At 45.5% G+C, this 16,523-nt stretch overlaps 1 protein-coding gene across 1 annotated transcript in view; it reads right to left on the bottom strand.

Moving 5' to 3' along the window:
- Positions 1-16,523, bottom strand: part of LOC119372514 (CAD protein) — a 158,414-nt gene that overhangs the window by 79,824 nt on the left and 62,067 nt on the right. Inside the window, exons 16-24 of the mRNA XM_037642991.2 lie at positions 16,342-16,509; positions 14,986-15,068; positions 13,945-14,194; positions 11,987-12,085; positions 10,962-11,063; positions 9,823-9,945; positions 8,234-8,416; positions 6,185-6,403; positions 1,719-1,886 (exon numbers count right to left, since the gene is read on the bottom strand). Of these exons, the coding sequence (XP_037498919.1) occupies positions 1,719-1,886; positions 6,185-6,403; positions 8,234-8,416; positions 9,823-9,945; positions 10,962-11,063; positions 11,987-12,085; positions 13,945-14,194; positions 14,986-15,068; positions 16,342-16,509 (1,395 nt within the window). The remainder of the gene's footprint in view (positions 1-1,718; positions 1,887-6,184; positions 6,404-8,233; positions 8,417-9,822; positions 9,946-10,961; positions 11,064-11,986; positions 12,086-13,944; positions 14,195-14,985; positions 15,069-16,341; positions 16,510-16,523) is intronic.

The following is a 16,523-nucleotide window of genomic DNA, read 5'->3' as shown; positions in this document are numbered from 1 at the left end:
GGATTTCGTCGACGCGGAAATGCCTGCCGGCAGCGCGGTTGCCGTGCTCGAGCGCGTAATCAACCGCCTTTAGCTTAAACGCGGCAGCGAAACTCGCATATCGCCTTATCGTGAACCGGCACTCAAACAATCAACCACAAAGCGGGCCACCACGTTACAGAATGGTGAAAAAACGCGGCGATGGCGGCGACGCGGCTTTTTCAGGAATTATAGGAACGCGTCGGCAGCTTGTTGCTGCGGGATGACAAGTCAACCAACAGGCGGCTGCCGCTGTAACACTGCGGGATATCAAAACCACGTGATCAAAACAAACATGGCGACTGACGGAGCTAAGCGAATGCGTTTTTTCTCGTGAGTCATGGAGGTCGTGAGTGCGTCATGCACGTCAAAACAGTTTCTTCCGTCGAAATAATGTATTTCATTTAAATCAATAAATTTGCGGCAACAGCATAGCCATGTCCGCTTTTAGAGGACAGAAGCAGAGATGGGCACGTTCAGCAGCCACAGACGTAGAAACACATGGCGGGCATGTGGTGAAAACTACAGCATTTGTCTTTATTGCTATCCTAATATGGCATGCTTCCGCCAAGGGTGGGCAAAAATTAGGAATCTGTTTGGTGCGTGCAGTTCACTTGGTGAGTCTTGAAGAGTAATTTAAGTAACGTTCAACAGATGGTAAACATGATTATCGTCAGCTAGACTTGGCACACGACATACAGTCGAAAACCGCGATAACGAAATCCCGAGGGAACGGAATTCTCACCACAACGAAATATTTTCGGAGCACCGGCGAATGCCCATAGGGGTCAATGCATTTCGTAACTCGCGACTACGAAAGATATTCATACCGAAGTCCCTCATTCACAAAATTTTTGAAACACGAGTGAGCAAACAATGTACTCTCTCAACATTAACTACATTCGAAAACTGCTGAAATGTGTTCATGCTACACTTAAATTTTGCAAAACTATCACTACAGCGCACTTGAGAAGCAGCCGCCATTATTGTTTACAAAAAACATAAAGCTGGCGACAATGATGATGATGATGGCTTGCTGAAACACCTGGTCGTTATCGCGGACTACGTAGCCAAATCCACATTCCTCATGGAGTTTCGTTCGTTGGCTTGGCTCTGTGCTTGGCTTTGACGGCTTTGCGCGCACATGGTTGCGTGTGTGGAGCCATTTGTGGAGTTGGTGGCTTGGTGCAACGTGAAGTATGTGTTGCGATTGCTTCGTCCGGTTTTGCTGCCTGCGAAGATGCCGCCTCCAACGAAAAAGCGGAAGTTCATCACGCTGGAAGATAAGACTGCAATGATCAGGGAGGTGGAAAAGGGCAGGAAAAAAATTTACATCTTCGGTGCGATCATTATGCGGGGGAAAAAAAAATCGAATTTTGACAACAAAATTTAGGGGTGCAATCATTATGCGAGTAAATACGGTATGTGGAAGACCTGCTGTGCAATGAGGTGTGTTAGGGATTCACCCAATACGAAGTTTCCCAGTGACAAGAGCCTACAGGTGAGGTTAGTTGCTGCCATTTGTCGCGGCAGTAGGTTTCCATCGGAACATTCGAGGCTGTGCTCGGTGCAATGTGAAGACGAATGCTATACAAGTTAAGGGTGCGCGTCTTGCCGGTCTTTGGTGTAGCTATTAGTGGAAGACCGCGAGCATGGCAGCAAGGCCCGGATGATGCACCTCCTTGAAAATGTGTGCTCACCTTGACTCCGACCCGGGCAACGCCGAAGGTGACATCGCGAGCCTCAACAGGGAGTCCAAGGATGACTTGGGTGGCCAGTGCGACAAAGTCACAGTTGAGCGTCTTGGAGACAAACGGGAAAGAACGGGACACACGCAGGTTGCACTCTATCACCTTCAGCTGGTTGTCCTGTGGACAAAAAGCAGATTCACATTAGCATACCTAACAACAGCAATAGGAAGGTTGCGAGCCAGTGATAACTCCTACGACTGAAACACCACAAACCTGCCTTACGCATTACCATTTTCAAGTAGTGAAACCAAAAGTTAATGAACACCAAGTATATAAATTATATCCAACAAATCTTTAGATGCCCGAATTTTCAAGGCTTGCTCAATTGCAGTTGTTGATTCTAAATCAAAGTCGGTGACAATAGCTGAAAAGCCTCTATAAATGGAAATCTGGAATACCACATATGCCAGATAATAAATAACTTCATCACAAGTACAATAGACTATCAGTTAACGGAAATCCCTTAATTGGAACTGCTGCTTAAATGGAACTGCCCCTAATATGATTGGTTTCATACTTGGGTTCTGCACTCCCGTTCATCTCTCAGTAAACGGAACTCCTGTTAAACGGAACAAATATTCCTGGTCCTTTCAGGTTCCACTAAATGAGAGTCTACTGTATTGCACACTCAATAAAACTTGCCAATGCATAGTACTTGCCTGTAGTCAACTGCTGATTTCTACCACTTTCATGCTGTTGCTATGAAGACCGAAGTACAGTCAACACACCATACCAACCGCTCCAGGTAACATAAAGGAAATCAACAATGCCACTGTAACCAAATAATTGTGGGTCCCTTGGCAACAGTCATTCTCAGGCAACTCCTCGACTCAAACCCTGCCCTCGTCGATTCAGGCATCGAGGGTACAGTTGGTGTCCATTGAAACTACTTAATGGTAGTGACCGACAAAAGCTCACAGCATAGCCTAGAACCACGCTGTTGACCATGTGGAACTCTCATGACAAAATGCAGGTACAACCTTGACTTAGCAGCATCGCTTGGTTTCTCCTGTACTTTTTGCACGACTGGCGACTGTAAGGGATTGACTAAGCTTCACTAGAGTCAGTTTTGAGAAAACGGCCACAAGCTTTCTGACGATTACGTTGGTGATGTGTTCAAACAAAAAGTTGAATGTGATAGCATCAATGCGAAATGTTTTAGACCACCAGTGCCTCAACCAGAGACGAAACGCAGAGCCACACCCAAAGCGGGACGCAGCCACTGCTGAAGAATCTTCATGAACACAGACTGACACTTACCTGCACCTGCAACTGCACTATGTGATATGACCCACAGCCTATCCAAGCCAGTGCCCCACTGTGGAGAGAAGCCATCTCTACCCCACATTACATGGGAATGCCCGAGCAGAATATCTAAAATTAATTACCCTCTGTTGGAGTATTCATGACCAATTCATCAAGAAAGGTGCAGGAGGCCATACTTTGGTGGACTGACTTGGAGTTGAAGAGAGGTCTCTTGGACCAAGATGGATGCGTGACTGAGGTCACGCATCCGTCTTGGTCCCACCCACCTGCTCCATCATAATCATCATCATCAGCCGGACTACGCCCACTGCAGGGCAAAGGCCTCTCCCATGTTCTTCCAATCAACCTGGTCCTGTGCTTACTGCTGCACGTTATCCCCGCAAATTTCTTAATCTCATCTGCCCACCTAACTTCCTGCCTCCCCCTCGTGCGCTTGCTGCCTATTGGAATCCAGTCAGTTACTCTTAAGGAGCAGCGGTGATCTTGCCTACACTCTACATGCCCTGCCCATGTCCATTTCTTCTTGATTTCAACTAAGGTGTCCTTAACACCCGTTTGTTCCCTCACCCACCTGCTCTATAAATCCCACCAAATCCTCGTAAATGTTTCCTATCTATCTCAATGAAATGAAAAATAATTAAGGGGGGACGTGGCTTTCGGTACCAACTTTCTTATTTCTTCATGGATTTTGATGAAAATTGGCACACTTATTTGAAATGTTTTTTTAATGCTACTGTAGAAATTTCATGAATATATCTTTACAACTTTTTGATGTACAATATATTTCACCTTCTGCTCTTGTTCCGAGTCTGACTCGCTTAAAAAATGCGATAGGAAACTCGTTCAAAGTGCTATGCATTCTAAGATGTCTGATTGCGGGCGTGACATTCTTAGATTTTTTTATTTGCAACAAAATTTTTTTTAGTTTTCATTTTTCATGAGGTGACTGTGCAACAGGCATCGAGGCTTTGTGTGCAACTCGTCAAATAGCTAATTATCAAAAGGCCATACTGAAAAAGCAAGAATGTCACGCCCTGAACTGTGCTTCAAGGAATATAGAACAAAAAACGGAACTGAAATAGACCCAGCGGTCAGTGAGAAATCAGCGGAACAAGCGAAGCAGGAAGCAAGAAAAGTCGTTTTGAGAAAACGGCTTTTAAAGTTGTACCAATGATATTACTTCATCAAAAGGCACTAGTGTCGTAATCTTTTGAGTCCTTCGTAATGTGCAGTTTCTTGAGTGCCCTGTCTTTAGTTTGAGGTGCCTTGCTTCTCTAAAACACAAGAAGATTGTGATCTTTAATGTGTTTTATAAGGTTGGACCTCCTGCACATGTGGCCTTTCATCTGTTGTGCCTTTGTTTTCTTTCTTTTTTCTTAAAATCCTTTTCTGACATACAAAGAACATGTAGCATGAATGTTAAATGAAGTTATGAAGTGGTGTAATAGACATGACAAAAAAACAAGATATTGTAATGCAAGTAGGTCATGTACTATGATGATTTGCCAGCTTTCTTGTATTCATGCTCTCATTAACATAATTAACAGTCTTGATTGCAATTGATCATTGAATCATTTTTATAGGATACTAAGAGGAGCTCTCATCATGACAACCTATCCCTTCCTCCTAAATAACAGGCAGTTATGGCCAAGACATTGGTGGAATAGGAATTCCTTAGCAGTTTATTCAAGACGAGAACTGGGCAGATATGAATTATCTCCGTTTCACTCGTCAAGCTAATTTGTAAACCTCGCCTGCGATGCGCTTCATCATTCACCCCGTCGCGGACACGGTTTTCTGCGAGGCTTTTATTTTTACAGATGATTCATGAGCGCTTATGGCGATACCAAGCACGGCCCCAAGCGCGCCTAAATTGCATCACCAGTGCTTTATTTCACCTCTAAGTGCTCGGCCGCATAGTCCGGGAAGTCGGCACGCGATGTGCTGGGTGGCGGCATTCGGTGACGATGCGCAATATGCCTAGGTGCGGCGACGAAAAATATGCGCGCAACGTGTTTGGCCTCGCATTTCGGGACGCCGACGCGCGCCCGCTGCGCGACGAGCTTGGCCGTGGGGTCCGCTGCCGATGCGTAAAATGACCATCCGCTTTACCGAGGAGCCGGCGGGGGAAGCGCTTCGTTCCTTGCGAAGAAGCATACTGCCGCGAGTCCGCTAACGCGTTGTTCTTGCCCGCAAAGTTCGAGGTTCGTCTCGCGTGCCGACGCCGTGAGCGGAGTTAGGCCTAGTGACGACTCCGAGCAGTAGACGCGCCGGCCGCGGTGCCCGATGTTTCAAAGTACAGTACGTAATGCGTGGTCGCGAGTACAAAGAGTCGTCCTGCGATCATCTTCGTCACGACGTCCGAAGTGCGCATAAGCAGACCCTCCAACCACGGATCCGACTAGTCAACGCTAGAGAGTCTGTCCGAGACGCGCGTTTGCGATGTTCGCTACGAGTGCGGCGCGCCATCGTAATCCCACCGAGCTTCCGCTAGTAGCTCCAAACTAAAACGTAGTTCTTGTTCAAAGTTATCGTCGAGCCGTGAACACAGAGCGATTGCGAACCACGAAGTAGCGCGACTTTCGACAGCCGTGAGCTCGAGACGCACGAGCTGCAGACGACGATCTCCCGGAGCGAGCATCGGACCAATGGCGAGGCGCGCTGGGGCAACATGGCGGACGAGGCCAATCGGAGGCCTCGAAACGACCTTCGAACATTTGCTTTTTGTGCGCTTGTTTACGAAGGGAGGAGCCAGCGGCGGCGGGGAATTTGAAGACGGAGAAATGCGCTTTCCGATGAGCCCAAGATATCGGCGCCCGGTGGCGTCGTTGCGGAGCTATGATTTTTTGAAAATCAGTGTTTTTTTGCGATTTCCCCAATAATTTTCGCCACCTCGGCAGGCGCAACAATTTTTTGATAGCACTTCTACGCGGTTTTCGGTGAAGATATTTTGGAATCTGATATAAAAAGGGCTACAGAAACTTAAAATGTGATTTTCAAAAAATCGATTTTTTTGCCATTTTTCGCGATACGAAAGCTGCGTCCCCCCTTAAAGCAAGACGGAGGTTATGTGACTGATTTCGTGCTTATGACAAGCAACCCAATGACATTAAACACATGCGTAATGTCAGTGGAAGGACACAACTCACCTTGGCAATAAGCTGCATGTTGTACGGTCCACTGACAATGAGCGCCTCGCCAATGGCCTGGCAAATGGAGCGAATCTTGGCAAGCGTCTCAGAGTTCAGATCCTGAGGCGGAGTCACCAGCGTTGCGTCTCCCGAGTGCACACCAGCATTCTCAACGTGCTCGGAGACTGCCATGGCCACCAGAACACCGTCCTTAGCCACAGCGTCCACGTCAATTTCCTGCAAAAAGTTTTGATGACTCATGTAAGACCTGTTTCACTCTTGTCACACTACACATGTCAAGCCACAAGTTTTTGAACTCCTTTCACTGTACACCAGTGGTGTTGAATTGCCCAATGTTTATGCTCAGCCAGAGAAATGATAAATCGGTAGAGCTGTGCGAATAGCAAAATTTTGGGTGCGAATCGAATCGAATAATTTCGAATAATTTTCGAATATTTCTCAAACATTTTTCGAATAATTCGAAGTGAAATTACAGAAAAAGTTTCAGAGAATCCCTAAGTATGTTCTTGTGAGATCGCAACATGAAAGTGTTTCTTTTCGCTAGGTTGATGAAGCGCTGGTGGGGTCTATTTCATAGTTGTCTTTCTTATCAAGAGTGAGGCAATGTAGAGGCCGAACTGTATTTATGTACATGATTTGGTGCAACCAAAGTGTTGCCGACAACACTTTACACGTGATAGACAGAGATGCCATTTCCTCAGCCTCTCCTCCTCTTTCAACTGCTGTGGAAGGCCAACTGATGTGGCAGACAAGGGTGTGCTCCCTTCAAGTCCGGAGTTCCAAATCTGCCTCGTAGACGTCGATATATAAGAACATCTGAAATTTTGGATGCTAAAAAGCTTCGGCGTCCGATTTTTCTGACTTCCTGCCCAAATTTCAGGTCCAAAACAGCATTAATTCAGCCCCCAACTCTGCCACATCTTTCATCTCCATATTGGAACCAGCGTTTTCTTGAGTTAATACATTTGCGACCGTAGCGGAGCTTGAAAGGCAGCTTTGCCGCAATACGGGGGTGTGATGAGGTGAAGCATACTGAAAATCAAGGGACCACTTCCAAACGGACGTTGACTGTCTCTTGGCTAAGTTCGACCGTAACGGAGCTTGAAAAACAGCTTTGCCGCATACGGGGGTGTGAGGAGGTGAAGCATATTGAAAATCTAGGGACCATTTCCAACCGGACTTTGTCTCTTGGCCAAGTTCGACCGTAACGGAGCTTGAAAGGCAGCTTTGCCGCAATACGAGAGTGTGATGAGGTGAAGTATATTGAAAATCTGAAGGGGTCACTTTCAACCGGACGTTGACTGCATTTGTCTTTGGGAAGTTCGAATAGTTCGAATAGTAAAATTTCAGTGCGAATCGAATCGAATAGCAAACACTATTCGAGAAATATTCGAAATTTCGAATATTCGCACACCCCTATAAATCGGGAAAAGATGAGGATGCACAGAAAACTTTTGTCCTATCATTGCATTGCCTTGTCATGCTATATGAGCAATTATGTTATTGCATGATGGTCATTTTACATTAGTTTGTTATCACTAGTGATATATACAACATTATGCTTTCACCTGCCACATTGCCTGCGCGCATCAATGCACTCAGTGTGTTCCTAAATTAGTCCACTTATCACTGTGAATGCCTTTACAGTCGAACCTGCATATATCAAACAGTTGTAAAATCCCCTTGAATATACTTTCAGTATATACAATGTTTGATACATCGAATTACCTATATGCAGAATTTTTTTGTGATCCCCTTAAGATTCGATATATCTGGGTTCGACTGTACTTGACACTCTCAGCTGCTTTGGGAACATTCGTTGTGGCATGCTAACAGGAAATTTTTGCAGTGTGCATACAGCTACTGGCCAAGAGCCACTTCAATTCTGATTCAATTGAAGGTGTCCTATAGCTTTCATCTTAAGGCACACATCTACACTGCAAGGGGCACAATTTTTTGTTGACTCTGTTACCAAATGTTCATCACTACTATACGACAACGCAAGCCTTTGCAAGACCGCCCCTTTTTGCCGCGGTAGCGACTCACCTTGGCTTCACAGATGAACTTTGAGATGACTACAGGGTGTTCCTTGGAAACGGCACTGGCTTCGTTGAGATAACCCTCGAGGTCACGATGCGAGTAGGCCACATTCATGGCAGCCCCACTCAGCACGTAACTAGGGCGTACCAGACAAGGGTAGCCAGCCTCCTCGCAGAATGACTTGATGTTCTGCGCCAAAGTTTTTTTTTGAGACAGAGATGGAGAGATGAACAGTTGCAAGAACAAGGCCATGATTTTAAAGACTGTAAGCTTGAAAATGTTGTTATTATACCAAGATACACACAGACAGCACAAAGACCGATTAGCACTTGTTGCTGGGCTTGTTTGTTTATACTGTTCAAAGAGATCAACCACAAACTATCGTCACTTGGTGCAAAAATAAAAACAGAGCTTCATTTCATTTCATTTCATTTCATTTTATTACCTTAAAAGCCCTCATCCCCCTCACATCTGTTCTTATTCTTACCCCAAGTGACCATACTTAATGGTCTGTTTCAAGAGTATACGCTATTTTCTCGCGTATTACCCGCACCCCCAACAACGAACTACGGAAATTTTTTTAAAAAGGATCCTCACGTATTGCCGTGAAGCTAGCTTCTCTCTATAACTGTGAAGCACTACCTTGAAGCTACCTTGCACACTAGAATTTGAGTATTTTGTTTAAACTTTAGCTCAAAATGTTATGTATTTCTTGTGCAGACTTTCATAAAGCAGACAAAGCGCTCAGTCTATGTCTTTATGCTATCACATATTTTGTGCAATAAAAAGCTGAATGGTCGTCATACTTACGCAATGCCATTTTAAGGAAGCCCTGCAAAAGTTATTGCATCGCAAAAGTTATTGCATTACCAAAAGCACTGCATTACCCTCTTCCCACAGCAATAATTTTAGAATGCATCTTGTTTTGAACAAGTCATGATAAGCCTAAAGCAGTCTTTTCATCACATTAGACTCTAGGTTTTTCATCGCTGCAAATCCTAGCCCACCAGAAGGAGCAGCTTGAATAGTAAAGGACATGCGCTATTGAAGTCATTATCTAGAAATGAAAGGGTTTGCCAAACACTTTAGCATCATTAACAAAACAGGCTGCTTACCAAAGTCAGTGATGCACATGATTCTGCAACACAATGTCTTAAGGTGTGTACTCAACTTCAACTACAGATCTGCACAGAATGCGAAATGCTGATGCGCTTCTGACATTTGGCAGGGACCCATTTTAAAAAGCCATGGTTGTGTTGAACGTACTTCCTTTTGCCATTGTTTCTCCGTTGTTCGGTGGAAGTTAGAGTTACTAGATGCACAAAAGATGAAGACCCTACACATCCTGCGCATCAGCTCACAAGTACAGTGATGGCAAGTTCTTGATTCAAATGATCTTCTGGTCAGTGTTTAGACTAACAAACCAAAAAAATACCCTAACCCGAGCATTCACTTTTTTGGTCCCAAGTCACTCATTCTATCATTGAAACTTTTTTTTTTCCTGCGGGAAATAATAAGCTGCTATGCCCTGACACAAACATACACAATAACATAAGAACAACATGAGCCCTGCTCGCCCCCAGCCCCAGCCTCACCTCTAAGTTGGTAAGCTCCTTCCACTGTGGCTGGGAGATGCCAATGGAGTCCAGCATGCGGGAGAACTTGAAACGGTTCTCGGCACAGTCAATTGATTCCGGTGATGTGCCCAGGATGCGAGCCTAAAATTAGGAGAAAAAAAGAAAAGAAACTGCAACTCACAATACCACTCTCGATTTAAGCGGGACCAGCAAGGAAAGTGTTCACTGACACTTTAAAACATTACTGCCCACAATTATTGCCATCGATGGCATGCTATAAATAATTGCAAGTTCAAATTTCCCACTTCTGAAGCATGCCTGGACAACTATCGTCATCCAGAAGTAAAAAACAACACTACTTTTGGCATTTTGCTTGTTTGTTTCGTTTCTCCACTGCGCGGGGGGGTTTAAAAGTGCCACTGAAGTGAGTTGACGTAGTACCAACATGGTGTCTACGATGCACACTGCGACTCCGTGGAGATGGTTCGTTTCTATAGATTGCAACGCATCTGCGTAAAATTTTGGACCCTGACAGCATCAGTAACCTATAATATAAACTTTATAATACAAATTTTATTTCAATTTGTCACATTTGTTTGCGGTATTAGAGGTTTTTGTATTTTGACTTTGAAAAATTGCTGTATTTGCTCTTTGTCTGTTGTTTCAAATTTGCATTTATGTACAACGATACGACCACCTGCTATGGTCTCAACATGAGACTGGCAGTATTGTAAATAATAAATAGTACAACTTTGGTTTGCCAGGTTTCAGTAGCATAGATAGAGAAAATGCATCAAACCGGCCCGGAATGTAAAGAGATATCCTCTGGCAAGTATATTTTTCCTTTCCGCGTTGTTTCACCGTTTCTTTGCATTTATCTGAATATCTACAGTGTTTCGGCATTACTTGCCAGTCAATGCATGGGTACTTTTCCGCAAGAAGACTGTGGGTAGTCAATCGACCTTGGTGTCAATACCACTGATCACACTTCAGAGTGCTGTGCTGGAGCACTGCATGGGCCGAGTTTTACGGCCCAGGACCGGCTCAAGACCAAAAGTGCCATATTCCAACCCACCCGAGCCCAGCCCGCTGAATTGAAACACGGCCCGTATCTGGCTGTTCTTCAATGGTTGTGCAAGCCAAGCTCTGTCACTCACCTTTTGCCTGTACAGATCCATTGCAATGTTGTTGGGGAGCTGGCCACCCATGTTAAGGATGATGCCTTCGGGTTGCTCCATGCAGTAAATGTCCATCACAGTCTGCAAATGGAAGTAAGACATCATGGTGTATATCTAAGTATTTCAAATTGAAGTAGACTACAGTGACTTTTACTCCAGTTAATTTGATTTTTCAGTTTGTGGACCCCTGACACCAAAATCTCAAACTCGAAATGTTAGTGTTGTTCCATACTCCCGCATACACAGGTATCTTTGAACGCATTATTGGTGAACGTAGCCTTGAACATAATTTACCGAAGTTTTAAAGTGAGTCTGACTGCCTATCTGAGTTTACTGCCCCTTGCGTCATCGTCATCAACAGGGCACATTTAGTGGCTGCTCAGGCTCCCTGTGACATTTTGCCCATTCTGCATGTGTTGTCAACGTCACAGACAGATGTTTGAAGGGCCACATCACATGGTCAATATTAGACTGCATTGCTAAAAAACTTCGAAGCATTTCAAAGAAAGCAATTCCAGGCGTTTCAAGGGCCTTGGAAACATACTTTTACATTTCAAGAGTTTTCAAGGGTTTTAAGGACCTGTATGTGCCCTGAGCTAAGTGAACGTCAATTCTACCGTTTACTACTTGCTGTCCCGTCCGAAAGTAGCAAGGGTGAATTCAGGTCAAAGCAGGCAGTCTATGTATCCTGGTTACTACCCAGAAGCCCCTGCGTGGACTTCAAAGTAACAGGCAAAGCTTTGCAGCTGGTAAACAAACTTGAATATATACACGAAACAACGACAAAAAACTGCCCTTTGGGACACCAACATGCGCCACAGGCATTTGAAGATTGTGTAAAAGTGGTTTACCCTTTACTGCTTTTAACTACAACATGCATCATCCGATTAATTTCATCAGCAGTGTAAAGTACCATTAAAACGAAACCACCGCAGATTGACGTAACTTTTCAAGTCGCAGAGCAACCTCTGCAATAAACACCCGCTGTGCCTATCCTAACTCACCTCAAAGCTGATTTCATCGAAATACAGGCGGTCGCACATGTCGTAGTCTGTGCTGACAGTCTCGGGATTGCAGTTGACCATGATGGTTGCCTTGCCGAGCTGCAAGTGAGAAAAAGAAACCTCAGGTTGAGAACGTTTACACTCTGGTTTTTGATCATCGTAGCTTTCAGGATTTGCTAGGGCATGCTAGAAGGCAGCCGAGACTTCCTACACCGTCAGGAAAGCTTGAGCGAAAGCTGACAGCATGGCACAAACAACAAAACAGGTGAATACCTGGTGCTGTCCCAAACGCTGTACAGCATAGACCGCTTATAACGTAAGTCGCCGCAGTCGCGAATATCCGCACCATAACCAAAACAACATTTTTGAAAGGTTGCACGTGTGCAAAACACGACCAACGGGTAGGCGCGCGATTCCAACTATCAAGGCATGCGACTGGGACGCAAGTTTGCGTCTGCTTACATTTGGAAATGTTGAACGGTTAGCGTCCGCGGACCTGCGGTGCCGACATAACGAACGCGGAAAAAATGCGCCGTCACGGGAAGTCGCCGCGGTGGCACACTGCGCGAGCACCATGTCGAAAACGGTGGCGACCACAAACCACCACTCGAGTGTTTCACACGCACGCCCGCGTTTTCGTTAAAGATGTAAGTCACCCCTTCTAAATGCAACAACTGCAAGATGTTTCATTGACTCGGCACCAAACCGCAACTTCTGCAGTCCGCGGCCGCCGACGTGGCTACTAGCGCTCGTTAGGCCTAGCGTGCGCTTTGCAACTTGGCATGCTGCCACGAGAAGCTTGCCCTAGGCAATACGGAGATCGGGCGTAGAAGAGATCGCACTTGCGAGCTAAACCTAGGGCATCACGCGTGAAATGCAGTTGCGGTTCGCGGTCGGGAGAACAGCCGCGGCAACTATCCTGAAAGTCTCTCAAGCTTGTAGGTCCGCCTGTTGGTGGCAAAGGCAAAAGCTCAATCGCGTCTCAAAGCACTGTTACTTGCAGGGGAATCGAGGTTGCACGTGCGATATCTGCGCTCTACCCACGAAGCACTATTTTCCCGACGGAGACAAATAGCGGTAACGCGCTCTTAATGCAGAAGTGGGCGCGCGTACGTAGCGGAGAGCGCATGTCATGCGGCCGAGACAAAGCACGCATGTCAAGGGGGTAAAGGCTTCTCCGCCGGCTACGCCTCCGCTCCCCCTCCTCACACCACACACCCGCGCCGGGCTGCTGTCCCTCACCGCCATCCCCTTTCCCCCCCTCCCCCCCGCTCCTTGTTCATTCGTTGCGCGTCCCCTCTTCCTTCATAAAGCCGTCGCCGCTGTCTCCCCCGTCGGCGCATCTCCGCTGAGAAGCACGCTCGCTCCCTCGCATCTCTGAGAACGTTCCGGCAGCCGCATTACAACCGGTCTTTCATCTCGGGGGACTGCACAATAAGCGGTATGCGTATACATGGAGTTCTATGGGAGGGTAAACAAGAGTCAGAAAAAACTGCATTATAGCCGGTACTGCACTGTAAGCGGTTACGCTATAAGTGGTCTGAGCTGTACTGATTTTATGAGTTCGGTTTTATCCCTAGCATACACACTTATGAAACTTGTGAGTACGTACAGACGAAGCAGGAACAGAGCAAACGAAACTTATGGAACACCACACGCAAACAGCTATCACACATTACGAACCGATCGACACATTTCATTACATGGAGTTGTGAATCTACATTTCAAGAACGTAACAGTGCAGAATTTGATTTAGCTTCATAACTTAATTTTACTGGAATGTTTGAAGATATTTATACTGTATTCATACTGCATTTTAAAAATACTTAGCACAGAGAGCAAATGAAATGCAGATAGTGCAGCCTCCGTGACTTATACTCTAATGGCAGTTTTGGCAATGACTCAAAATGTAACCATTCACAAAGTTCCATGCCCTTATGGAACAAAAGAAGGTGTACCTTGCGGAGCTCCTGGACACAACTGACAGCGCACCAGTCAAACTCAACCGAGCTGCCGATGCGGTAGACACCAGACCCTAGCACCATGATGGCGCTCTGTGGCTCAAACTGCAAGTCATCCCCTTTGGCATTGTACGTCAGGTAGAGGTAGTTGGTTGCAGCAGGCCATTCGGCAGCCACCGTGTCCACCTGCTTCACCTGAGGCACCACACCGAGTTCCTGGCGGGTCTTGCGGACTACAAGCTCTGTGCTGGATGTGGATAGATGGTGTGAATGAGAAGCGAGAAGAAAAAAGTCTTGTCAGTGCTACAGGGTGTGTCCAAACTGCACTGAGGTGGCTAAAAATAACGATTGGGGGGTTTACGTACTAAAACCCTGATTGTGAGAGACGCTGAAGTGAAGGGCTTCGGAAAATTCGACCACCTGGGGACTTCTAACGTGCACCTAAACCTAAGTACTTGGGCATCTAGCATCTTGACTCCAACGAAATGCAGCCGCCGTGGCCGAGATTCAATGCTGCGACCTTCGGGTCAGTAGTTAAGCACCATAACCACTAAACCACCACGGTGGGTGGTCGTGACACTGTAGCGCTTGTCCTGTTTATATGTGTACAACTGTTTGCTCACACAAGCAACTAAACTGCGGTTCTTTGCTTACCTCCTTGCTCGAAGCCATTACAGGATAGGAGGGTATCCTGGTAAAGGAAATCAGCGCAAAAGATTTGAAGACAAGGTGTAGAAGCCAACCGAGACAAGTCTTGTTGTCTATGATTTTCCACCTCACCAAACAGTAACCTTCTGAGGGCGTCCTGTAGCAAGGTCGACAAGTGGGCTATTCGGTACGGCTTCATTTCAGTTGCGAGCGCTTAGATGCAACTGAAAGGCTTATTGAAAGAACACATAAAATGAAGGTCACCTCAAACCTTATTAAGCACTTCTTGTGCCTGTCTGACTGTCTCCACTGCTTACACTCCTTTAATCATAAATGAAGGGCATCCTATTTCACTTGGCAGGAAGACGGAGGCTGCAGGAAATCACTGACCTGCCCACGCACTGGCCGATCTGCTTGTCCGAGAAGCCAAGCTGCTTGGCCCGCAGGAGAACGTCGTACGTAAGCAGAGCAGGCTGCAGGTACACAGCGAACATTGCATGAAACAATGTCAGAGATGCGTGTTTGCATGGGTAACACTTGTGCTACTTGAGTACAGAGAATGATGGGACCCAAGGGCCTCAATTCTTTACAAGTCACAAGAATACACGGTACACTAGACTCTCGGTAAGCGGAAATCTCTTAAACGGAATTGCTGGAACTGCCTGTAATACCATTGCTTTTGTACTTGAATTATACACCCCTGTTCATCTCTCAGTAAATAAAACTCCTTTAAAAGGAATATATTTTTCTGAACCCTTCGGGTTCCGTTTAATGAGAGTCTACTACACATAAACTGCAAGCTAGAGAAAGAAAAAGAAAGCGGAACAATAAGTCGCCGCAGTAAAAAGCAATACCCACACTATGCACTTCACCTCTGCGGCATTTTCCAATGCTATTAGGCCCCCGCAATGGCTGCAATCAGTTTTTTAGCAATTTTATGCGTGAACATCATTAACTCTGAGAATGTTAGTGTCATGACATGGTGTATGAAAGTAGTGCAGAGAAACAAATACTGTAAAAAAAATTTTTAAGGTGCTCTAATACTTGCCAGTCTTTCTTTCTACCGATTTTCTCAAGAAAAAGAATGTTAGGTCAGTATTTCATGCCATATGTGCACTGCCACGTAGGTATAATACTCATTTGTATTAACAGTTGATGCCACATGTAGTGCATTTCATTAGCTCTTTCAACCATCAAATGTGTAAACCAATCTTCCTCCAGGTTAGCAGTTATGGCTTAGGCAGTTAAGCCAACCAACAAGTTAAAAGCATTCGTCTAAAAATGACTAAGCTAAATGCATCAACAAACGATTGAACAAAATTAAGAATTCAAAATTTGTAATCACCTTGTAAGGATTATAAATGACATACCTGTTGACCACACCATACAATTATTGTTATCAACTTGCACATTCAAAGACAACTAAGAGAAATGCCAGTCATTGATGCCAGTTTATTCCCAAGGGTCCAGTTCATTGTTGGCAAGTGTTATATAATTCTGTTACCTTAACATCTGCTTCTCTATAACGTCACTTTCTTGCAGACATGATTACATTTCAAAACCACTGACCAATGGACTATATTGGCTCATTCTATCATGGTGAGCACAGCTAATTAGTACCATGATTAATCACACCCTAATCTATCCATCGCAGACTACTGAATTTTGTACTGCACACAAAAAGTGTCTCTGCAAACATATAGCACAGCTGAACCACTGTGCCTACTGCAAGTTTACTACACCTGCCTTGCTGTGAAGGCCCTCCAGGAAGGTGTGGTACTCGATGATGTTGATGATCTTGCTGAGGAACCATGGGTCAATCTGGGTGAGCTCGTTGAGCTGCTTCACCGTGTAGCCAGCCTTGATGGCCGACGCAAGGTGGAACATGCGCTTGTCCGTGGGGCAGGCCAGCTCCTGGTGACAAGGAC

Source organism: Rhipicephalus sanguineus, chromosome 10 (genome assembly GCF_013339695.2).
Source record: "Rhipicephalus sanguineus isolate Rsan-2018 chromosome 10, BIME_Rsan_1.4, whole genome shotgun sequence".
Taxonomy (NCBI): Eukaryota; Metazoa; Arthropoda; class Arachnida; order Ixodida; family Ixodidae; genus Rhipicephalus; species Rhipicephalus sanguineus.
Note: the sequence above shows the minus strand (reverse complement) of the source record. Positions and strands in the feature narration are given on the sequence as shown.